Here is a 26,144-nt window from a genome sequence, read left to right on the forward strand (position 1 = left end):
TCTTCCTCTGTTTAAAGTTCATTTGTTATTTTCTTTTTAGTTTAATTACTTTAGCATCACTACTTTTGGGTTTAATCCTTGTTTAGATATTTAAGATAGTCTAATTTAGTTAGTAGTTAATCAAAAGTCCTCGTGGGTTTGACATCCGACTTCTAGTCACTTTATTACTTGACGACCACGTATACTTGCGTGTGCGTTTGGCTACAATAAGTTTTTGGTGCTATTGTCGGGGACTTAGAGTTAGCTATTTTTCTAGATTAGACATTTTTTTTAATCTATTCAAGTTTTTTTTTTGTTTTAGCTTAGTTAGTATTTCTTACTTATTTTAACATGACATCCTGGAATGAAAATTATTCGAATGATGGTTATTCTTATTTTGATGATCCTTTGGAAGACTCCACTGGTGGAAAAATTGTCAGAATGTTCCCGAGAGCGAGTTGTGCGCAGAATGTCAATCCTTTGAGTGGAATATTTGTAATATTTGTGGTGGTTAAGATGACCATTGGGATTGTTGTCCTAATTCTGTTCATCCTTCTCTGAGCCTTTATTATGATCTTTCTAACAACATTTGTGAGTTTTATAGGGGCAATGAAGTGCAGGATATGGAACGTGATGCATTTATTAGGAATATTCTGAGGCAAGTAGTAGAGCAACAGGACGAACTCAAAAAAGATATAAAAAGAATGAGGGAAACAATCACAGGAATGAAGGACAATATGGAAGAATTGAATGGAAAATTTTGAAAAAGTGGAGATTTTGAGCCAAACATGGCTAGTAGAACAAGCTGAAAAGTTAGAAATTTATGAGGCTCAACGTGAGAAAATTATAGATGTGATGAAATTCTTAATAGAAGAAAGAGCTGAACTGGGACAAGAGATCAATAAATTTGGTACTACTATTCATGACTTAGAGGCTCAATTAAATGCAAAGGTTGATGTGTCTAACACCCAACAAAATAGTAATGAGTTGTGTGAAGTTGAAAAGGAGCTTATACACCAAATTGAGGAACTAAAAGTGGAGAGTCAATCATTTGAGCATATGTTTGTTAATGATGCCCATGTTGAGAAAAGTACACTAGAGCATGTGAGGAAGCAGATAATGTTATATTTGAAGATTCTAGTGCATGTAAATATGATGATATAAAGAGTAATACAATTCATGAGTTAGGACTCATTAGACCTCATTCCATATTTTTTCACATTGTATTTAGATAGTAAAATGGTAATCGAGCCATCTAAGCCTATGAGGGAGTCAAATGGTGAGGATGAGAGTTCCTATATTCTTGAATTTGTTGTGCCAAAAAGCAAAAATTACATTCCTCATTTAAATGCCAAGAAGTATAGAGTGAAAAATTTATTACTTGGCCTGGTTATATTTGTAGCCCCACCAAAAGAGCATAACAGAAAAGTTGAAACCAAATTAGGGGTACAATTCATAAGTTCAAGGTGGAGGAAAAAGTGGTTCATGTCGTGCCGCGGCGTTAAATTAGGCGCTTGTTGGGAGGCAAACCAGCTTTACTGCTTTACTTTATTTTTATATATTTTTGTTTATTATTTTTGTAATATTGTTTTATTTTTTAGTATTATGAGTATAGGAAGAAAAGTCAATGGAAATATGCAAATGCGAGCCAGATGATTGGAACTAGTGCGAGGTACCCGCACAAAGGACCATCTGTGGGATAAATCTGAGTACTCCGTGAGCTGTTATTGCTTCGGCCATTGGCCTTAGTAGTTGTAGTAGCAGTAGCAGTAGCAGTAGCAGTAGCAGTAGCAGTAGTAGTAGTAGCAGTAGCAGTAGTAGTAGTAGCAGTAGCAGTAGCAGTAGTAGCAGTAGCAGCAATAGCAGTAGTAGCAGTAGCAGCATTAACAGTAGTAGTAGCAGCAGCATTAGCAGTAGTAGTAGCAGCAACAGTAGTAGTAGCAGTAGTAGTAGTAGTAGTAGTAGTAGTAGTAGTAGTAGTAGTAGTAGTAGTAGTAGTAGCAGTAGCAGTAGCAGCAGCAGTAGTCGTAGCAGTAGTAGCAGTAGTAATAACAGCAGCAACAGTAGTAGTAGTAGTAGTAGTAGTAGTAGTAGTAGTAGCAGTAGCAACAGTAGCAGTAACAGTAGTAGTAGTAGCAGTAGCAGTAGGAGTAGGAGTAGCAGTAGCAGTAGCAGTAGCAGCAGCATCAGCATCAACAATAGAAGCAGTAGCAGCAACAATAGTAGTAGCAGTAGCAGTAGCAGCAGCAGCAGCAGCAGCAGCAGCAGCAGTAGTAGCAGTAGCAGTAGCAGCAGCAGTAGCAGCAGCAGTAGTAGCAGTAGCAGTAGTAGCAGCAGCAGCAGCAGTGGTAGTAGCAGTAGCAACAGTAATAGTAGTAGTAGTAGTAGTAGTAGTAGTAGTAAAAAATTGAAAATTGAAAAAATAAGTTTTTTTTTGGATTTTTCCCGATGATGGATCTCTTAGGCAATTTTCTTGAGGGACTAAAGTCTAACAAAAAAAATAAAAAAATAATAAAAATCCAAAAACATGTCTTTTAACTTTCTTTAGGTAGTAATAATCTTCTGTGGTTTTTCTTTGTGCCTCGGTTCTTTTCCATGGGATGTAGTTTGAATTGGGTAGTAGTATTTTTTATTTTTAGAGTAGATTAGAATTTAGGGAATAAATGGAGGAAGAAAGATGAGATTCCTAGGCGCCTTGACTTGTTTGATAGTAACATATTTAGGCTTTGGCATGTGTAGAATCTTCCCGATATTTTGAAATTGATCTTGATGCCTTTATATATTGCATAGCATGTTTTGTGATGCATATGTCTCGTTTTTTTGACTAATATTCACTTTGTGCTTAATGTTTAATATCTCATGGCTCCGTGAATACTTGCATTTATTGAGAGTTGGAATGAGACCGTCCTTAGTGAGTGATGTGCCATGTGTGGTGAGGTTTTTATATAGTCCATGTTTTTGTGATTGAGTCTAGAACTTGCCCGGTATGTAAGTTGAAGTGAAATTTTAGGTGATGCCCGGTTTGAAAAATGATTTTAGGCTTTCTTTGATCTTGTTGAGCTTATTGCTTACCATGAATAAAATTTATCCCTAGTTAACGCTTTTGAGCCTATAGAATTTTATTTGGCACCCACATTACAAGCCTATATCCTTTTTGTTCTTAATTGATATTGTTTTGATCAGTTTACCTCTTAAAGCACTTTAATTGTAAAATGAGCGCTAAAAGAAGTAAGAAAGGACCAATGAAAGGAAGAAAGGTACACTTGTGTTGTAGATGAATATAACACTAGTGGAAATTACAAAAAAAATATAGATGAAGAAATATCTTTTTTTTTGCTAGTGGAGTGCACATTAAGATAGTGCTTAAAGAAAGAGGGAACATTTTTGGGGGTGATTTTAGTGTGAAATTGAAGTGGATTGAAGAATTTGCGCTTAAGTTATTTGGTGATGTTTAAAGTGCTTAGGAGGTTGAGTCACTATTCCTAAATATATCCTACCTCCCTTAGCCCATATTATAACCATGAAAAAGTCCTAATTGATTTTAGATCGAGCGAGCTTATATTAGTAGAGATTTATATTAAGGTTAAGCCTATAGTACCAACTGCATGCATGTGATTTCTTTGTGAGAGTGAGAGATTTCCTTTATATACAAGTGAGTCCTTAAACTATATTTGATCATGAGATTCGGATGTCTGGATTCAACTTACTCTCTTTGCTTTCGTTGTGAGGGAACATGGTTTCATGAGGGATAGGTAACGTTATTAGACTTCTCTATGATGTTGGTTGTTCAAGCCATGAGTGCACTATGACATTGAGTCGAGTTTTGAGGCTAGGATTGTTATGAGCATGTTGTCTTTGTTGTGAATATTCTTGAAGTATGACATAAGTTCAAGGGAAGTGTGTGTTGAATACATATGCTAAGCTTAAATATTGCTATCAACCATAGTCATTAGTGTAGTGTGCTTCGAATATGTTAAGTGCTCAAAGATAGAGTAAATTGTTGGTTGACTAGAGGACGAGCAACATTTAAGTGTGTGGTGTTGATGTTCGGTCAAAAATGCATATACTTAACCATTGGTGCCTCACATTCTAATACTTTTAATCATCTTTTGAGTATTAATTATATTATTTTATGCTTAATATTATATTTTAACTACGTAGGAATAAAGCAGTGTGAAGATAAATGTCACAACCCAATTTCCTTTTCAGGCTGTGATGGCGCCCAACACCGCTGTTAGGCAAGCCAACACTGATCAAACTAGTGGTTTCCGTTTAAACAAATTGCTAAGTGGATGTTACTTTCTCATTTATTAAAAGATTTAGAGAACTTGCAAATGGAACACAATTAAACGGAAGCAAATGAGTATAAATCATAATCATGTAAACAAATCCAAAATTATAAGTCTACTAGTGTGTGCCAAGACATGGTGTCACAAGTATGTGAGCAATCTAGTAAAATGTACAAAAGAATGTTAGCCTACTGTCTGAAAGGAAATAGACATAAAATATAACATAAAGAAGACTCCAGCTGCTGTAGAACAACTCAGAAAGCAGCTCACCGTGAAGTCTCAAGATGGGGGTCAAATCTACGCGCCAGACTGGTGGCCAGATGCACCTGCCTCAAATCTTGTACAATTAAGTACAGAAGTATAGTGTGGGTACATAAAAATATATACCCAGTAAGTATCTAGTCTAACCTCGAAGAAGTAGTGACGAGGGATCGACTCCGACACTTACTAAGGACCAATAATATAATAACATGAAATTCTGATTAAGCTTGATATATAGAGATAACAATAAAACTCAGAGCAAGAAATAGCTGAACAATTCTTTCATCATATTTAAGGACCCAAAACACTTCCTTCATTTAAAACAAATGATCTCTCAAACAATGAATTTATACAAGTTATGAAAAGGACTTCCAGTTCTATTATCACACACGAATACCACCAAGGACATTTGGCCTGATCAAATGTAAATGTAAATTGTGCACTGCCGAGGGTCGAACGAAACAAAAAATAGATGCATCTAATTACCCCTCTTGCGAATCATACATGCGACGCGATCAAATACAAATTTAAGGAATAAATCATAACCCTTTCTTGATTCTTTTAAAAATAATGACAATTCAACTTGAAGCTTTCAAATCCCTAAAAGAAAATTCTCAACTTAGTTCCATTTGATACAATTAATAAATATAATCAAATAACAGTGTCCAAAATGTATGGTGTAAACCTAAAACAACCTAGATATAAACGAAAATAGTAACTACGTAAAGACTCTCGTCACTTCGTGTGTACGTAGCCCCCATAAATAACAACACATATTAATCAAATTCACCTAAGGGGAAATTTCCCTCTTACAAGGTTAGAAAAGAGACTTACCTCGTCTCAAAGTTCATATCTCCACTATTAAAGTGATTACCCAACCCTAAATGCAAGATTCCTAAAATTCACCCCCCGTCCCACATGCCCGGATTCCGAAAATATTCAAGGAAAGTTGTTACTCATAGACTTAGGAACATAAATATATGGTTTTTACTATGTTCCATAACCAATTCCGTGATCAAATCTCATTTTTATCAAAAACCTAGATTTTCATCTAAACCCTTGATTTTCACTAATTTTTACATGTTAATCTACCCAAAATCTATGTATTTAACTCATGTTGTAAAGAAATTACTTACCTCAAAGTGCTAAGTGAAAACCCTCTTCCAAAAGCTCCAAAAATCGCCCATGAGATGAAGTGGAATGAAATAAATGGCCTAAGTCCCAAAATAAATGAGTTGTGCACAGGTCTCAGATGTTGCATTTGCGACATCTGGTTCGCAAATGCGACAAAATCATCACAAATGCAAAATGGGCATTCCCCCTATCCAGGTCGCAAATGCGACAAGAGAATCACAAATGCGAATAATGTAGGGTCGCATATGCGACTGTTTCTCGCGCAATTGCGAGCTAGGTCCAGACTAGGCTTTATCGCAAATGCGATACTCGCAAATGCAAACATATTCTCGCATTTGCGAGATCTGCAGCAGCTGCCAAGAACACCAGAAAACTGGAGTGTTTTTAACTCCTTCCACATATCCAAAACTCACTCGAGCCCTGGGGTGTAATGACACGGTCAGTCATTCTGAGAGTTATAGCCCCGTGTCCTCCATTTCTATATCTTTATGTGTTGTTCTACTGTGTTGTGTTGTATCGAGTTGGTAGGTCCAGGTATTGATACAATAGTGTGTGAGTTGTACACATAGCATGTGAGTTGACCATGCGGATCCATGTATTGATATGATGGCACGTGAGCTGTCCATGCTTAGCGCTCGGGCATTGGGAGCCCCTCCGGAGTTTGTACACACCCCCAGTGAGCGTAGAGTGTTGAGTGTTTTGAGTGTGTTGAGTGCTGAGTGCGAGTGATGAGTGATGGAGTGACACTGCTGTATGGTTGCATTTATTTATGTTCTTACTGTATTTATCTGTTAAAATTTCTTTGTGGCATTTACTGAGTTATGGAATTTACCTGTTTATTTTTAAATTGTGAAAATAAATAATTGCACTATTTTACTTAGCTCGTCACTACTGCTCAGTTCCTTAGTTGTTTCTGTTACTACTGAGTTGGTTGTACACATACTACACCCTACAATTTATGGGTAGATCCAGGTCAGGCCGAATATCTGTGGAGATTGCAAGGTAGCTGCTAGTGTCCGCAGGACCTTGTTACTCCTCTTGTAATTTCTTCTTTTGGACAGTTAGATAGTTTATATATCTTAGTTTATAGTTTTAGACGCTCATGACTTAGTGACACCCCGATGTTTGGGGCTCGTTTCCATATTTTTCTATATTTTATTTAGAGGTTATTTAGCTTGTGAAAAATTAAAATTTTGAAAATATTATAATTTCTTATAATCGGTTTAGTAGTAATATTTTGGGAAATAGGCTTGCCTTCTATCACGATAAGCGCCATCACGACCATGGTCAGATTTTGGGTCGTGACAAGTTGGTATCAGAGCCTAGGTTACATAGGTCTCGTGAGTCATGAACGGGTTTAGTAGAGTCTTGCGGATCGACATAGAGATGTTTGTACATATCTTCGAGAGGCAGCGTAACCTTTAGGAAAACTTCACCTTCTTGAATTCTTATCGTGTGGTATTGATTCAGCTTGAAGTGTAACTCTTTGAATTCCTTCCACGCATTCGTATGCGCACATGAGCGCTCAGTATCAGTTGTGCATCGACAGATTGTGATTCCCTCGATAAGGTGCGAGATGTGATTTCTATGTGTTGATGTTGGGCCAATCTAGAGGACTTGAGGCCGGGTTTCGACTGTAGCTTGAGCACTGAGGTGTTGATTGTGTGAGCACATGCTTGTGAACTTATATGTCCGGTAGTATCCCTGTTAGTGGAAATGGTGGCTGGATGGATACATGATGAGTATGATGTGACCGCGAGATGAGTTCATATGATTTGAATGTGACGAGAAGGTACTGCTGAAGGTTTCACCTATTTGAGACTCTGGGTATGTTTTTAGACTCGTTCGAGGACTAACATTTGTTTAAGAGGGGGAGGATGTAACGACCCGGACAGTCATTCTGAGAGTTATAGCCCCGTTTTCCCCATTTCTGTTTCTTTATGTGTTGTTCTACTATGTTGAGTTATATCGATTTAGTAGGTTTGGGTTCGAAGTAGTTTTGGAGTAAAATGATCACTTAGTCTCTTAGTTAGAAAACTAAATTAGAAAAGTCAATCAGAAGTTGACTTATGAGTAATTGAATTCGTATTTGGATTTTTATGATTCAGTTAGCTTCGTTGAGTGATTTTAGACTTAGTAGTGTGTCCGGAATGTAATTTGGAGGTCCGTGGTAGAATTAGGCTTGAATTGGCGAAATTTAGAAATTTGGCGATTTTGGTCGGTAGTGAAAAATTAGGTATCGAGGTCGGAATGGAATTCTGGAAGTTGGAGTAGGTTCGTAGTGTAATTTGTGACGTGTGTGCAAAATTTGAGGTTATTCGGACGTGGTTTGATTGGTTTCGGCGTCGTTGGCGAGTTTTGGAAGTTTAGAAGTTTTTAGGCTTGAATTCGAGGTTGATTTGGTGTTTTGGTATTGTTTTGGATGTTTCGAAGGTTCGACTAAGTTTCGTACTGATATATGAGTTGTTAGAGTTATTAGTTGAGGTCCCGAGGGCCTCGGGTGTGTTTCGGATATGTTTGGGTCATGTTGCGCTCGTTTGTCTTATGTTTCGATGTCGTTTCTTAAAGCATAAATGATATCATATTGAACAAATGAGCTCCAATTTCTTTTTTTATTCAAGCACTAGCTCTGTATCACAATTACAACCCCGTAGAAAAAAGAATCATCGAATTTGAACATCGTATGAGGAATTTATGGTTATTTTACTAAGAATAAGGTTGCTATATTTTTCAGATTAATTACGGAATTGCCACTGACGGCGTATTTAAAAATCTGCACTATTTGCAAATATTGAAACCAACATATCTCATTTATTATAAGGTCAAATTGAGTGATTCAAAAGTCTAACTTGAATAGAATTTCACAAGGAATCCATTAAAGGCATAAAAAGTGAGTTCCGGGATCGTTTGACATAAGAAATGAGGCAGAATAGCTGACATAAAATTATATAAAACAAGAATTTGTTCATTCGGTCATATTTTGAGTTGAGGAGCACAAATTTGGGTGATTTTGGAGGCTATTTTCACCGTATAGATTAGGGTAAGTGTTATCTACTCGGTTTTAGTTATATTTCATGAATCCATCTTCGTTTTTTGGATTTGATTGATGATTTCAAAGTGAAATTGAGTGAGTTAGGGCTTGAGTTTTGGAGAGTTTTAGGTAGGGATTTGAGGGACCAAACGGAGTCCAATTTTGATAAATTTTATATGGTTAGACTCGGGAGGACGAGGTTTATTAGTCTACCATTTTCGATTGATTTCGAGACGTGGGTCTGGGGACGAGTTTTGGCCAGTTTCGGATTTTTGGCATATTTTGTTATTTTTATTGTGGAATTCAATTCTTTAGCACATGTTGATGATATTAATCTGATTATAGTTAGATTCAGAGATATTGGAAACTGAGTCTAGAGACGAGGGCATCTCGAAGTGGGATTTCACGTTGTTAATTAGGTAAGTAACAATTTTAACTCTGGCCTTAGGGGTATAAACCTAGAGAATTTGATATTATGTGATTGTTTGGAGGTGATACCCACGCTAGGTGATGGGCGTGTGGGTGTATACCTCGAGGGATTAAGCCTTGGTCCGTCCCGTAAGGCCTTATGGCCATCATCTGTGTTTATGTAGTACTTGTTGTCGAACTTGTCTGCCTTCATGTTAGAGATCAACAACAACAACAACAACGACCCAGTATAATCCCACAAGTGGGGTCTGGGGAGGGTAATATGTACGCAGACCTTACCCCTACCCCGAAGGGTAGAGAGGCTGTCTCCAGGAGACCCTCGGCTTAAAAAAAAATTATTGTACATGTTTACCCCAGTCTCTGTTATTTGCAAATATGTTGTGATACTTAATGTGGGTTGTGTTCCCTTATTTGTTGATGATGGTGAGGCTAGTGAGGTACATGATTGAGTAAGGCCGAGGGCTTGGTTGTGGGGATATTAATACCATAGTGCGTGAGTTGTCCGTGTAGCACGTGACCTGACCTTGCGGGTCCAAGTATTGATACCATAGCGCGTGAGTTGCCTATGCAGCATATGAGTTGACCGTGCGGATCCAGGTATTGATATGATGGCACGTGAGCTGTCAGTGCTTAGCACTTGGGCTTTGGGAGCCCCTCCGGAGTCTATTCACATCCCAGTGAGCGCAGAGTGTTGATTGTGTTGAGTGTTGAGTGTGAGTGATGAGTGATAGAGTAACACTGCTGCAAGGTTGTATTTATTTATGTTTTTGCTGCATTTATCTATTAAATTTTTTTGTGGCATTTACTGAGTTATGGAATTTACCTATTTATTTTTAAATTGTGAAAATAAAAAATTTCACTGTTTTACTTAGCTCGTCACTACTGCTAAGTTCCTTAGTTATTTCTGTTACTACTGAGTCGGTTTTACTCATACTATACACTGCACTTTATGTGCAGATCTAGGTGAGTTAGAGCCCGCCGATTGTTGAGTTCAGGTCTGCTATCTGTGGAGATTGCAAGGTAGCTGCTAGTGTCTGCAGGACCTTGTTACTCCTCTTGTCATTTCTTCTTTTGGACAGTTAGACAGTTTATATATCTTAGTTTATAGTTTTAGATGCTCATGACTTAGTGACACCCCGATGTCCGGGGCTCGTTTCTATATTTTTCTATATTATACTTAGAGTTGATTTAGTTTATGAAAAATTTAAATGTTGAAAATGTTATTAATTTCTTATAATCGATTTAGTAGTAACATTTTGGGAAATAGGCTTGCCTTATATCACGATAGGCGCCATCACGACCATGGTCAGATTGTGGGTCATGACATCGGGGCTCCACACCAAACGCTCACACCAGTCTAACAACGTCATACAAACTTTCTCGCATAGTCGGAACACCGAAATAACATCAAAAAGCACGAATCGGATGCCAAAACGCATGAATTAGCTAACGAACTCAAAAACTTCTAAAAACACTTTCGCGCGTCCGATTCCTATCAAATCAACTCGAAATGACGACAAATTTTGTGTGCACGTCTTAAATGACATTACAAAACTATTTCCGATCTTAAAATCCTGTTTGGACCTTGATATCACCAAAACCCGCTCCAAACCAAATTTAAAGAACTTCTAAAATCTTCAAGAACCAACTTTCCCTATTAGGCGCCAAAACGCTCCCGGATCGTCCAAAACCCGATCCGAACACACGCCCAACTTCAAAATCATCATACGAACCTATTGGAATCGTCAAATCCCAATTTTGAGGTCGTTTACCCAAAATGTTGAACGTAATCAAACTTGGCCTTTTAAGCCAACCTTAAGGAGCCAAGTGTTTCGATTTAACCCGAACTCTCCGAACTCCCGAACTAACCATCCCCGCAAGTCATAAATCAGTAAAATAAAGTACGGGAAGTCTTATTTAAGGGAACGGGGTTCTAAAAAGTATAACTACCGGTCGAGTCATTACAATAAAGAGATTTGGAGCGAAATTAAATAAAATACGGAAGAAAAAGAAAGGAAAATAAAATAATTAAAAAGAGAGGGAACACCCTTTAGGTTTTGTTCCCCAAGTGGAAGACAAAAGAATAAGGTATAAGAATGCAAATAAAAAATGCAGCAAAGAGGAATTGCAAAATCGTCAGTGCTTTCTGCGCCAGGGTCAGCTCTAGGCGCTGGTCTGGACGCTCTAAGCGGAGACTTTTCCTATTTCGTCCAGAACAATGTTATTTCGATCATATATGGTCCCAACTCGTATAAAAGGGGTACTAAACATATTTTAGAGGAGAAGGATGTTTTTGAGAGGAAAAGACAAGCATATAGCCTCCATGGAGGCCGAGTTTCATCTTTTCTTCCACCAAAATTTTTGTAATATTATATTTCTTTGTATGATTTGTTATTTGGATACCATGTCTATTTGGAGCTAAACATAACTTTCTAGGGTTGTTGTTCTTTCATGAATATATTGTTATTCGAATATTGATTTTGATTTTTTGATTTGTCATATTAGTTTATTTATTCAATCCTGCACTTAATTATTTGATTGCTTAATTACCAATTGAATACTATCTACGAATCTAGAATTGAACTCGAAATGGGAATTCTTGATTGCATATAGGATTGAGTAGAGAAAGTTCTTGAACCTGAGCATCAGGGAACGGATTCGCAATAAGGATAGACATATACCTAATTGCCTTGCTTGGTTGATTTGCAGGAATTATAAATGTGTTCTTGTTAGTTCTAATTCCATAGACATATATGTGTTAGGTTAGCTTGAATAGGTGAGCAAGAACTCGATAGATTCTTATGAGCAATATTAACCATGTTAACCAATAAACTAGATAAATTAGTTAGTCAATTCAATTGAAGGGTACAATAGGAATGTTAGATAGCCTATAACCCAAGATCGTTTTCATTACATTGATAATATAAAAATCTACTCTTCCTCTGTTTAAATTTCATTAGTTATTTTCTTTTTAGTTTAATTACTTTGACATCACTACTTTTGGATTTGATCCTTGTTTAGATATTTAGATAGTCTAATTTAGTTAATAATTAATCACAAGTCCTCGTGGGTTCAACATCCGACTTCTAGTCACTTTGTTACTTGACGACTGCATATACTTGTGTGTGTGTTTAGCTGCAACACCTGATATCCGCAAAACTCAGGTTGTCGTGCACCAACAATATGGTGAAATATGAGGCCTACATCTTGGGACTCAAGTTGGCCATTGAGATGAACGTTCAGGAGTTGCTGGTAATCGGATATTCAAATCTATTGGTGCACCAGGTTCTAGGAGAATGGGCTACTAAGAATACCAAAATATTGTCGTACTTGCATTGTGTACAAGAGCTGATCAAGAGGTTCACAAAGATAGAGTTAAAACATGTTCCAAGAATTCAGAATGAGTTTGCAAATGCATTAGCCACCTTGTCTTCCATGATACAACACCCAGACAAAAAAAAAATCATTGATCCTATCCCAATAGGAATTCATAAGCTGCCAGCTTATTGTGCTCATGTTGAAGAATAGATTGACGGAAGTCCGTGGTTCCATGACATCAAGGATACTTGGAAAAGGGATAATATCCAGAGCATGCTACATATACTCAGAAACTCACACTTCGAAGATTGGCCAGCCATTTCTTTCAAAGTGGAGGAATTTTGTATAGAAGGACTCCTGATTTGGGATTATTACGATGTGTCGATGCCAAGGAGGTATATAGATTGCTCGAAGAAATACATGCTGGAATGTACGGACCTCACATGAATGGTTTCATTTTAACTAAAAAGAGCAGGGTATTTCTGGATGACTATGGAGACAGACTGCATCAAATATGTTCAAAAGTGTCACCAATGCCAGATACATGCTGATATGATATGAGTGCCGCCCAACGAACTCAATGCAACCAGTTTGCCATGGCCTTTCTTTGATTGGGGCATGGATGTGAACGGACCAATTGAGTCTACTACTTCAAACGAACACAGGTTCATTCTAGTGGCTATAGATTACTTCACAAAATGGGTTGAAGTCGCGTCCTATAAGGCGGTAATCAAGAAGGTCATAGCAGATTATTTTCGGGACCGCATCCTTTGTCGATCTGGAGTAACTGAATCCATCATTACTAACATTGCCACCAATCTCAACAGTGACTTGATGAAAGCTATGTGTGAAATATTCAAGATCAAGTATTAGAATTCTACAGCATACAGGCCGACCACAAATGAATGGAGCCATAGAAGCCACAATAAGAACATCAAGAAGATATCGAGGAAAATGGTAGACAATTACAAACAATGGCATAAGAAGCTACCATTTGCTTTACTCGGGTACTGAACCACAGTTCGTATATCAACTGGGGCAACTCCCTATCTACTGGCTTACAGTAGTAAGTTGTTGTTCCCGCGAAGCAGAAATCCCTTCCTTAAGAATCATACAGGAAGCCGAGCTCAGCGATGCAGAATAGGTATGGAACCGGTATGAACAACTAGACCGCATTAATGGAAAAATAATGAACGTAGTGTGCCATGGTCAACTCTACTAGAATAGAATGGAAAGATCTTCAACAAAAAGGTAAGGTCAAGGTAATTTATACCAGGGCATTTGGTACTGAAATGGATCTTCCCACATCAGGATAAAGCAAAGGGGAAATTCTTACCCAACTAGCAAGGCCCTTACATGGTTCACCGAGTATTAACAGGAGGAGCCATTATACTTGTAGAAATAAATAGAGAGATTTGGCCAAAACCCATCAATTCGGACGCAGTCAAGAGATACTATGTTTAAGATTATGTTTGCACTTTCTATTTGATGTAACTAAACTACGCTTGACCTAATTCCCATTTAAGAGGGGATATGTAGGCAACTCTGTGGGTTCAATCATATCATAATAAAATCTTCATTCTCCATATGATTAGAAACTAGGCAAGATCTCAAGTTTGCCCGATCTCTTCATGATTGAACCCACCAAGAAATGTATCGCCGGAAGTATGTATTTAAACTAGGGCAGAATTTTGAGGAGGATCCTCAAAATTTCGAGTTAAGGAGGTTGCAATGTCTCAAAAGCGTGTCACAGTCACCAATTCAACAAAACTATTTTCTCTCGTGCGTTATCACATATTTCAAACAACAACATTTTTATATAAACAATTTATCACAAATGCATGTTTTCGAAAATTCCATTTTTTCCTTATAGTAGCCAGACGTTACCTGGGATGACTCAAGCAGGACCTCAAGACAAGAGCAAAGGCAAAACAAGGAATCGAGAGCACGAACCAACCTTCCCCCACTCCAAAACTCATGACTTTTCTTTAGATACATGCGTGATGGACATAACAAGAACGTTCGCAAATATAAACATACAAGAAGATCACTATCTTCACAGCGACAGAAGTAGCCAAATGCAAACGTGTCAAGCAAAGAAATACTTTGCCCTATTGCATTTAATCATTGCTCCTCTTACATAGGGCTAATAGTTGTCCTCACCCCTTTATAAGGTTAAGCATTGCCTTTCTTTGCATGAGACTAAGCACTGTCTCCATTCCTTACACGAGGCTAAACATTGTCTCCATTATTGCATAAGGCTAGGAATTACCTTTCCTTGCATGAGACTAAGAATTGTCTCCACTCCTTGCATGAGGCTAAACATTGCCTCCATTATTGCATACGGCTAAGCATTGCTTTTTCTTGCATGAGAGTAAGCATTGTCTGCATCCCTTGCATGAGGCTAAGCACTGGCTTCTTTATTGCATAAGGCTAAGCATTGCCTTTCCCTGCATGAGACTAAAGCATCGTCTCCTATCCTTGCATGAGACTAAGCATTATCTCCACTCCTTGCATGAGGCTAAGCACTGTCTCCATTATTGCATAAGGCTAAGCATTGCCTTTTCTTGCATCTGACTAAGCACTATCTCCATCCCTTGCATGAGGCTAAGCACTGCTTCCGTTATTGCATAAGGCTAAGCACTTCCTTTCCTTTCATGAGACTAAGAACTTTTCCATTCCTTTCACGAGGCTAAGCATTGCCTCAATTATTGCATACGGCTAGGAATTGCCTTTCCCTGCATGAGACTAAAGCACTGACTCCTTTCCTTGCATGAGACTAAGCTTTGTCTCCACTCCTTGCATAGTACTAAGCACTGCCCTCATCAATGCATAAGGCTAAGTACTGTCTTTCCTTGAATGAGACTAAGCACTGTCTCCATTCCTTGCATGAGGCTAAGCATTGCCTCCATTATTGCATAAGGCTAGGAATCGCCTTTCCTTGCATGAGACTAAGCATTGTTTCCACTCTTTGCGCCGGGCTAAGCACTGCTCTCATCTCTTACAAGACAAAGACTTGTCTTGTCTCGTTCTCGCATATGACTAAGAATTACCCGTTTCCTCTATCAAATTATCGATATCACTGTATCTTTGCATTTCATGAGCTGAAACAATGCCATACTATCTAAAGGCGTCATAGTCTAAAGGCATCATCCTCATAGCCCGAAGACACCATGCAATGGCATAAGGATCTCTCAAAATTGCATGTCATTATTCAAAGGTGTCATAGTCCGGAGGCACCATCCTCATGGCCCGAGGACACCATTCCATGGCCTGCGAATCCCTTATCATACGCTTCATGGCTCAGAATGTCATGGTCTAAGGACATTATCCCCATCGTCTGAAGACAACCCTCATGGTCCAAAAGAAATTTGCATCATGTTTAAATTACGCAATCATCCCATATATTCATGTGCGTCGTGTTTAAAGTTTTGCAGGTAGCTCAAGAGGTAACCGCTGTACAAATACGAGAAATTCTTGCTCTGATTTCCATTCACAACATTTACGTCCTTCGATCACCTTAAACATAATCGATGATCAGCAATCGATTACCTTTGTTCGATAACCATTTGAATATCTGCCTTGTACACCCGTAACGTTCAATTCACATTCATAGCTCCACCTGAAATTATCCGTTACCTACGACACTATCCTACCCAAAAGATCCTTTTTTGAAACATGTGACTACTCTTATAACAACTTCATCAGTTTCGTTTGTCGTTGGATCCAAAACTACACACAACCTAATTCTTGTAACACCAGGGATATTTAGGCAACTCCAAACTATGGATCGGCCCCTATTTTTTCAAAATACATCATTCCACACTCACTTCAGACAAAATTGGTTATTATTTTCTTTATCCGACAATCCTTTCATCATTCCCGAGTAATGACGGATAGTTGTTGATACCCAATTTTGCCCCCATGTCTTTAGAAATGTCATGTATGCTTTTAAAATACCATTCCTGCATCATCACCAACTTACAAGAGTTATACAAGTATTTTCTATAATTTTTCAACATTTTTAAAGCTTTAAAATTAATTTTCTTGCATTTAAATTACTTAAATATTTATTAATTACTCCTTAAATTATTTTGTGATGATTTAATCATCCAAATCTATTATTTAAATCAACATATACGTTTCATAATATTTTCATTTTATTTCATATAGTTATTTTGGTATTTTTAAGCTATTTACATAATTTTGCAATAACAGCCTATATGATATGCAATATTACAAAGATTACACTATTCATGCTAAAATAGCATTTTTATATTTTTTATAATGTTAAGTTATGATTTTCAACTATTTTATTTAATAAGTAATATTTTATTATTTATTATCTTATTTTATTTAAACAGTTTTGTGTATCTAAAATATAGCTCAAATTATACCAATTTTTCGGACCACATTAGTGGCCCAAACTCCTAAAATCCCTGGCCCAATTTCCCGAGCCCAAACCATACAGATCATTTAATCTTAACCTGGTCGGTACCCGTTTAAATGACCCGCCCCCTTCTTGTCACGCCCCGAGCCTGGGGGCGAGACCGACACCCAGTGCCTCACCTATCCTTGCATACTACTTGCGACTAAGAGACTCTGAACATGTAATGTCATACTTTGGATATGGGCCACATTACAAGATAATGTGCGATGCAAAATATAAAAATGAAATGGAAGCTAACACTGACTAATGTCGACATAAAGCTGGACCGGCAAGGCCGTCATATTTACTACAACTGATAGGCCAATAAAATATACGTACAGGGCCTACAAGCCCAACATACTACACAAACTGATAGGATATGTCTATAAGCCTCTAGTGATAGATGTATTGTGATCGGAATAGGGCCCCGACCTACCCATAACCTATCTACATATATACACAAGGTATACACCACACTTCTAGACCCGGCAACTCCGAAAGAAGGGAAGTTTACCGATAAAGCTGAACTCGGGCAACACCTACTAAGGAGGTCTACCCGTCTGTCTGTTTGAACCTGCACGCATGAAATGCAGCGCCCCCAAAAAGGGACGTCAGTACAAAATAATGTACCGAGTATGTAAGGCAATATACTGAAGCTGAAACTGAACTAATAATATAATAACTGAAAACAACTAGGAGTCAAAGAAATTTGAAGATTTGCTCATCTGCCGCTACTGACTCAACTCTCTCAATATAGTGAGTAAAATAGTTGTTCGGCCCTATAAGGCTCGATATATATATATATATAACTACTCTACCGTAGTAGGCTCGCTCATAAGCGCTAGGCCTTACTAGGCTCTGTATTTCGACCAACTGGGCTCGCTCATAGGCGCTCGGCCACAGCAGGCTCGGTATATAACTTACCATCTGATCAGAGGTTGCCCAATAGGGGCCTGCCCATTGATTATAGCTCAATGGTAATGAAAATACTTTTAATATTGTATATATGTAAATTCTCTGCTTTCTTGACTGGAAGAAGAAAATACTCAACTGAATATGCAGTCCCGATAAGAAGAATATGGTAACTTACAAAACTAGAAAAATATATGTAATTTGCGAGACTAGCAAAATATACGCAAATTCCGGTATACGAATTCTTTTTATGCCTTGTTATCAAACTTGTGTAATTACGCTATCATGCTAAAATTAAGGAAAAGTTTAGCCTTAACATACCTGGAGTAGGAACAACTCCATATAATTATCTCATTTGAAACCCTTGTGGATTGAACTTAGACCCAAAAATCAGATTTAAGAATCTGCATTTTTGAACTTGAGGAACAAAATTTGGCTTGGTTCTTGAAGTTTTTTTGGGACGAAATGGATTCAGTTTCAATAGTTCTTGGCTAAATAACAGATTTTTGGTTTCAAACCTCAAGTCTTTGTTTCAAGCCCAAAGATACGAAATGAAGCTAGTTTGGTTTCTTTGAGAATTTGAAAGGAAAATGTTTCTGGTTCTTTCAAGGTTAGAAGGAAACGTTTTTTTGAATTCCTTTGATTCATTGTCAAGAATGAATGATCTAGGTTATTATCCTAATTAGGTAATATTGCTTGGTTACATTATTAATGTGATCTTATATAGCCACATGGCATAATGACTTATGAGTCATGTTTAGCCATTGTGGCTTTAGGTCACGTTCGGGGGGGGGGGCATAATTTATAAAAAAAAAAATTTATCCACTTATTAGTTAACCGGGTAATGTCCTGTTACCTGGTAATTAATTAATTACCCGCATAATTTAAAAATTACCACAAATTACTTCAAATTTTATTTATTTTTAAAATACTTCATATATACTTTATATATTATACTACCGTGGCCATATGGCACCTTGCATGGTACTATTTCATGATTATCAGGTATTATTGCTCGACCCGTATTTTATTCCAAATTGGCCACTTTCAACGAAACTCGTTTTCTTTAATCTGTGTACCCCTTTATCCTTCATAACACTTATTTATCGCTTGTTATAAATAGCGTAAGTACATTAACGTCAAGATAATCTCATCCCCGAGTCTACGTCGGTTAACTGAAAATGAAATTTTAACGTACGAAAATGCGAGATGTAACATCCTTCCCCCTTAGAAACATTCATCCTCGAATGTTCAACTCCCCGTGATCCATATAATTTTGGCAGGGTCGACTTTGTAATAACACTATCACCAACTCTCCCTGTAGAAGCTTAATAATCCAATGCCACACCGGACCACAATTATCAATAACGACAATGGCCTCACACGACCAACGACAGTAACCAACACAAGAATTTATACACGTATCTTATGATTATGACGTCTCTGTCGGACCCTTCTTTGGAGGAGGAAATATGTAGGGATATCTAGACTTCATGTTTTCCTCGGCCTCCCAAGTCATTTCTTCGACATGGTTGTTTCTCCAATGTACTTTCACGGAGGCTACCTCCTTATTTCGTAGCTTGCGGATTTATCGGTCTAGGATGGAAGTCGGAACTTCCTCGTATGATGATTTCTCTGTAATCTGTACATCATCCGTGGGCACTACTTGGGTAGGATCGCCAATGCACTTCCGTAACATAGATACGTGAAAAACTGGATGGACATACTCCAATTCCGAGGGCAATTCTAACTTATAAGCTACTTGGCCCACTCTCCAAATGATCCTATAAGGTCCAATATACCGTAGACTAAGCTTGCCTTTCTTGCCAAACCTCATCACACCTTTCATAGGTGACACCTTTAAGAATACCTAATCATTAACCCTGAATTCTAAATCTCGTTGCCGCATGTCAGAATATGACTTCTGATGACTCTGAGCTGTCAACAGCCGCTCCCGGATAAGATTTATTTTTCTATGGCCTGCTGAACCAGGTCTAGCCCGTGTAGCCCAAATTCTCCAACATCAAACCAACCTATGGGAGATCTGCACCTGCACCTATACACAGCCTAGTACGGAGCCATCTAGATACTGGAGTGATAACTGTTATCATATGAAAACTCGATAAGAGGTAGATGTTCATCCCAACTTCTTTTAAAATCCAGCACACATGCTTTCCACATATCCTCAAGCGTCTGAATTGTGCACTCGTCTTGTCCATACGTTTGTGGATGAAAAGTCGTGCTGAGATTTACCTGAGTTCCTAGACCTTTCTGAAATGACCTCCAAAAATGTGCTGTAAACTAGGCCCCACAGTCACCGGAAGAAAATGAGTTGATTTCGTGAGCCTGTCGACTATCACCCATATGGAATCAAACTTACGATGGGAACGAGGTAAACTTTCGATAAAGTCCATGTTTATTGCCTCCCATTTCCATGTCGGGATCTCTATAGTCTGGATTAGCCCTCCGGGCTTCTGGTGCTCTATTTTCACCTGCTGGCAACTAGGGCATTGAGTGACATACTCAACAATGTTCTTATTCATATCGTTCCACCAATACACATCCTTAATGTCATGATACATCTTTGTCGACCCAGGGTGAATGGAGTACCATGAATAATGTGCCTCTGACATAATCCTGTCTCGTAGCCCTGGTACATCTGGAACACACAAACGACCCATGTATCTGAGAACCCCATCTTCTTTAAGTTCTAACAACGACTTCTTCTGTTGTGGAATCTGCTCTCTCAACTTGACTAACTCTGAATCCTCGTACTGCCTCTCCTTTACTTCAGCTATGAGAGATGATTTTGCAACATTTTGGAGTACAACTCCTCCATTGCCAGAGTCTACTAATCGAACCCCCAAACAAGCCAATTGATGAATCTCTCTGGTTAATTATCTTTTTGCGGCCTCTACATGTGCTAAACTGCCCATAGATCGGCGACTTAAGGCATCTGCTACAACATTAGCTTTCCCTGGATGGTAGAAAATGTTAACATCGAAATCTTTCAATAACTCAAGCCATCGCCTCTGTCGCAAATTCAACTCTTTTTGCTTGAAGATATATTGTAGGCTTTTATGATCTGTGAACACATTAACATGAACACCATATAAATAATGTCGCCATATCTTAAGTGAATGGACAACCGCAGCTAATTCGAGGTCGTGGGTCGGATAATTCTGCGCATGTTTCCTTAACTGCCTTGAAGCATGTGCAATTACTTTCCCATGTTACATCAGGACACATTCTAACCCGACACCTGAGGCATCGCAATACATGGCACAACCATCTGGACCTTCTAGAAGTGCTAGAATAGGTGCTGAGGTCAACATGTTCTTAAGCTCTTGGAAACTCTGTTCACATGCCTCTGTCCACTGAAACTTAGTCGCTTTCTGCGTCAGCTTTGTTAATGGTGCTGAAAGAGAAGAAAAACCCTCTACGAACCTCCGGTAATATCCTACTAATCCTAGAAAGCTACGAATCTCTATCGGAGTGGTAGGTCTACGCCAGGATTTCACATCCTCAATCTTCTGAGTGTCTACCTTTATACCTCCGTGGGATACAATATACCCCAAGAATGCTACAGACTTTAACCAGAACTCACACTTAGAAATCTTAGCATACAATTTATTATCGTGGAGGATTTGGAGTACTGCTCGCAGGTGATCCACATGCTCATCCTCTGAACATGAATAAACCAGAATATCATCAATAAAGATTATCACGAACATATCCAAATATGGCTGGAATAGGCTATTCATCAAGTCCACAAATATGGCAGGTGCATTTGTCAACCCGAAGGACATAACAAGGAACTCAAAGTGGCCATATCGGGACCTAAAGATTGTCTTGGGAATATCTTTCTCCCAAACTCTAACCTGGTGGTACCCCGACCTCAAATCTATTTTTGAAAAGCATCTAGATCCATGCAACTGATCAAAGAAGTCGTCTACCCTTGGAAGTGGATATTTATTCTTAATAGTTACCTTTTTCAATTGCCTATAGTCGATACACATCCTTAGCGAGCCGTCTTTCTTTCGTATAAACAATACTGGTGCACCCCCAAGGTGAGGTACTGGGTCTGATGAAACCCTTCTCCAGTAAATGTTTTAACTGCTCCTTCAACGGCTTCAATTCGACAGGTGCCATTCTATACGGAGGGATGGATATTGGTTGCGTTCCTGGAAGCCAATCGATGCCAAAATCAATCTCTCACTTTGGAGGAATACCGGGATGTTCATCTAGAAATATATCCACGTACTCTTTGACTACTGGAATAGATTGAAGTGTAGGTATCTCAACATTCGCATCTTTAACTCGCACAATATGATAAATGCACCCTCTTGCGATGATTTTCCTTGCCTTCATATAGTAAATAAACCTGCCTCTAGGTGTCGCTGTATTACCTACCCATTCAAGGACTGGTTCACCTGGAAAATGAAATCTAGCTGTCCTTGCTCGACAATCAACCATGGCATAACAAGCTGCCAACCAGTCCATGCCCATGATAGCATCGAAATCCAAATTCTCTAGTTCAACTAGGCCAGCTGAGGTCTGACGACCACAAACTGATACTGTACAACCTCGGTAAACGTGTCTAGTAATAATCGATTCTCCGACCGGTGTAGGTACCACAAAAGGATAACTTAGTGTTTCAGGCACTATACCAAATTTCCTCGCGACAAATGGGGTAATACATGATAAAGTAGATCGTGGGTCTATCAAGGCATAAACATCGTGAGAACAAATGGTCAACATACCTGTCACAACGTCTGGTGAGTACACTTGGTCATGTCGACCTGCTAGCACATAGATACGATTCTGGTTACCACCTGAACTAGACCCTCTACCTCTGCCTCGACCTCTACCAGCCAAAGACTCAAACTCATGCCCTGTAGGATGCACGGACACAGCTGATCCTGTTGTTGAATTTGCTGGTTGCGCCATACCCCCAGAATCTCTATTTGGGAAATCTCGCATCATATGTCCTGGACATCCACATGTATAACAAGCATCAGAACCGGTTCAGCATTGGCCCAAATGTCCCCTACCGTATATGGCACACCGCGGAGGAACTGGCCATGTCTGCCTCGAACCTCATTGTCACTGAAAACTTGATGACTAAGAGCTCTCACCTGGTCCAGACTGAGTATAGAGGTCATACCTGTAACCCTGTAGCTGAGGTGGCGGTGGTTTAGGTGGTCGTTCGAAGTATTGGGGCCTGTAACTACCCTGAGACTACTCCTGAGACCTGGCAAATCTCATCCTCTTACACTGCCCTGACTCAGTCCTCTCCATACTCTACTACCGACGCTTACAACTCTCTATATTCTAGGCATATGCTTCAGGAGATATCCATACTATCATGTAATGCAGCGGTGGCACATGCCTCAGTCAACTCTAGGGACAACCCTGCTATAAACCTATGGATCCTGTCTTGTATAGTAGCAACTACGGATGGTGCATATCTGGCCAATGAGTCAAAACGAAGACTATACTCTCGAATACTCATTTTACCCTGCTTGAGGGCTAGAAACTGATCGAATCGGGCCTGTCAGATCTCTCGTGGTAAATACTGATCAAGGAAGGCATCTAAAAAATTCTCCCAAATAGCAGGAGGTGCATCACGTCCCCTAGACCTTTCCCATCCCTCATACTAAAGGATGGCTATATCTCAGAGTCGAAAAGCTGCTAACTCAACTGCCTCTTTCTCCGTGGCATGCATAAACTGAAAGATCCTTTGAAGTTGATCTATGAAATCCTGCGGGTCCTTCCTTTGATCTATCCCCATGAACTCTGGGGGATTCAAAGCAATAAACTCTCAGACCCTTGAACTCCCAGATCCCTCGGAAGGTCCTGCACTAGTGGATGCCCTAGCCTGTTGCTGGGTAGCTACCAACTGTGCCAACAAATGCACCGCACTCCTCAAGTCCTGATCTAATGGAAGCGGATGGGGAACTAGATGTGCGGTCTACCTAAAAATCTCCTCAGGTGGCGGAGGAGCCGGTAATCGCTGGGTAGGGGTCTCTCCCTGCTACTCTGATTGGGCCCCATCTGCTTGGGGTACCCTTCTAGTCCCCTTACCTACTGCTATTTCTCTCCTCTGGCTAGCCGTAGTCTTCTAAGTTACCTTCATCTGTGCATGCAAACATCAACACATAATTTTAACTCAAATTTCCTATAACTCAGTGCTACAGAAGGGCAACCAACTCCTAAATGACCTATAGTCCCCTACTTATATAATGTGGTGTACCACACATTTATAAACAAGTCCCTACTATACATGGCTTGTAGACTCCCTAGGACAGAACTGCTCTGATACCACTTTTGTCACGCCCGGGCTTGGGGGCGAGACCGGCACCCAATGCCTCACCTATCCTTGCATACTACTTGCGACTAAGAGACTCTGAACATATAATGTCATACTTTGGCTATGGGCCACATTACAAGATAATGTGAGATGCAAAATATACAAATGAAATGGAAACTAACACTGACTAATGTCGACATAAAGTTGGGCCGGCAAGGCTGGCATAATTACTACAACTGACAGGCCAACAAAATATATGTATAGGGCCTACAAGCCCAACATACTGCACTAACTGGCAGGATATGTCTACAAGCCTTTACAGATAGATGTACTGTGATCGGAATAGTTCCCTGACCTACCCATAACCTATCTACATATATACACAAGGTATACACCACACTGCTAGACCTGACAACTCCGAAGGAAGGGGAGCTTACTGATAAAGCTAAACTCGGGCAACACCTACTGAGGAGGTCTACCCGTCTGTCTATCTGAACTTGCACACATGAAATGTATCGCCCCCTGAAAGGGTCGTTAGTACGAAATAATATACCGAGTATGTAAGGCAATATATTAAAGCTGAAACTGAACTTATAATATAATAACTAGAAACAACTAGGAGTCAATGAAAATTTGAAGATATGCTCATCTGCTGATACTGACTCAACTCTCTCAATGTAGTGAGTAAAATAGTTGTCCGACCCTATAACGCTCGGTATATATATATAACCGCTCTGCCGTAATAGGCTCGCTCATAAGAGCTCGGCCACACTAGGCTCTGTATCTCGACCAACTGGGCTCGCTCATAGGCGCTCGGCCACAGCAGGCTCGGTATATAACTTACCATCTGATCAGAGGTTGCCCAATAGGGGTCTGCCTATCAATTTTAGCTCGATGGTAATGAAAATACTTTTAATATTGTATATATGCAAATTCTCTACTCTCTTGACTGGAATAAGAAAATACTCAACTGAATATGCAATTCCGATAAGAAGAATATGGTAACTTACAAAACTAGGAAAATATACGCAAATTTCGGGATGCGAATTTTTCTTTATGCCTTGTTATCAAACTTGTGTAATAACGATATCATTCTAAAATGAAGGAAAATTTTAGCCTTAACATACCTGGAGTAGGAACAACTCCGTATAATTATCCTGTTGAAAACCTTCGTGGATTGAACTTAGACCCAAAAATCAGATTTAAGATTCTGCGTTTTTGAACTTGAGGAACAAAATTTGGCTTGGTTCTTGATTTTTTTTTTGGACGAAACGGATTCTGTTATATTAGTTCTTGGCTAAATAACAGATTTTTGGTTTCAAACCTCAATGCTTGGTTTCAATCCCAAAGATACGAAATGAAGCTAATTTGGTTTCTTTGAGAATTTGAAAGGAAAATGTTTCTGGTTCTTTCAAGTTTGGAAGGAAACATTTTTTTGAATTCCTTTGATTTATTGTCAAGAATGAATGATCTAGGTTATTATCCTAATTAGGTAAGATTGCTTGGTTATATTATTAATGAGATCTTACATAGCATCATGGCATAATGACTTATGAGTCATGTTTATCCATTGTGGCTTTAGGCCACGTGGGGGGGGGGAGGGCATAATTTATAACAAAATTTTTTTATCCACTTATTAGTTAACCGAGCAATGTCCTGTTACCCGATAATTAATCAATTACTCGCATAATTTAAAAATTGCAACAAATTACTTAAAATTCTATTTATTTTTAAAATACTTTATATACACTTTATATATTATACTACCATGTTCATATGGCACCTTGCATGGTACTAGTTCATGATTATCGGGTATTATCACTTGACCCGTATTTTATTCCAAATTGGCCACTTTCAACCAAACTCATTTTCTTTAATCCGTGTACCCCTTTATCCTTCATAACACTTATTTATCGCTTGTTATAAATAGCGTAAGTACGTTAATGTCAAGGTAATCTCATCCCCGAGTCTACCTTGGTTAACTAAAAACGAAATTTTAATGTACAAAAATGCGAAATGTAACACTTCTCTTCTAATCCTAGCCGTTGA

The 26,144-nt window shown here is 38.9% G+C and overlaps 3 protein-coding genes across 3 annotated transcripts; 1 reads left to right on the forward strand and 2 right to left on the reverse strand.

Annotated features, from left to right (window-relative positions):
* The first annotated feature begins 12,306 nt into the window (after positions 1-12,306).
* Positions 12,307-12,651, forward strand: LOC138878028 (uncharacterized). The gene has a single exon (XM_070157684.1). The coding sequence runs from the start codon at positions 12,307-12,309 to the stop codon at positions 12,649-12,651; it is 345 nt and encodes a 114-aa protein (XP_070013785.1).
* Positions 12,652-21,015: 8,364 nt separating this feature from the next.
* On the reverse strand, positions 21,016-21,934 carry LOC138878029 (uncharacterized mitochondrial protein AtMg00860-like). Its single transcript, XM_070157685.1, has 2 exons — positions 21,862-21,934; positions 21,016-21,467 (listed from the first exon to the last, which is right to left on the reverse strand). The coding sequence occupies exons 1-2, from the start codon at positions 21,932-21,934 to the stop codon at positions 21,016-21,018; spliced, it is 525 nt and encodes a 174-aa protein (XP_070013786.1).
* A 63-nt stretch (positions 21,935-21,997) lies between these two features.
* On the reverse strand, positions 21,998-22,732 carry LOC138878030 (uncharacterized). The gene has a single exon (XM_070157686.1). The coding sequence runs from the start codon at positions 22,730-22,732 to the stop codon at positions 21,998-22,000; it is 735 nt and encodes a 244-aa protein (XP_070013787.1).
* Positions 22,733-26,144: the final 3,412 nt, after the last annotated feature.

Source organism: Nicotiana sylvestris, chromosome 9 (genome assembly GCF_000393655.2).
Source record: "Nicotiana sylvestris chromosome 9, ASM39365v2, whole genome shotgun sequence".
In the NCBI taxonomy this organism is placed as follows: domain Eukaryota; kingdom Viridiplantae; phylum Streptophyta; class Magnoliopsida; order Solanales; family Solanaceae; genus Nicotiana; species Nicotiana sylvestris.

What these genes read in the sequence shown, in the direction of transcription:
- LOC138878028 (XM_070157684.1), top strand. Translation starts at nt 12,307, where the DNA reads ATGGTGAAATATGAGGCCTACATCTTGGGACTCAAGTTGGCCATTGAG.
- LOC138878029 (XM_070157685.1), bottom strand. Translation starts at nt 21,934, where the DNA reads ATGGCACCTGTCGAATTGAAGCCGTTGAAGGAGCAGTTAAAACATTTA. An exon ending in GAAGGGTTTCATCAGACCCA is followed by an intron (nt 21,468 to 21,861) that starts GTACCTCACCTT and finishes ATTCATGTTCAG; the next exon opens with AGGATGAGCATGTGGATCAC.
- LOC138878030 (XM_070157686.1), bottom strand. Translation starts at nt 22,732, where the DNA reads ATGGCGCAACCAGCAAATTCAACAACAGGATCAGCTGTGTCCGTGCAT.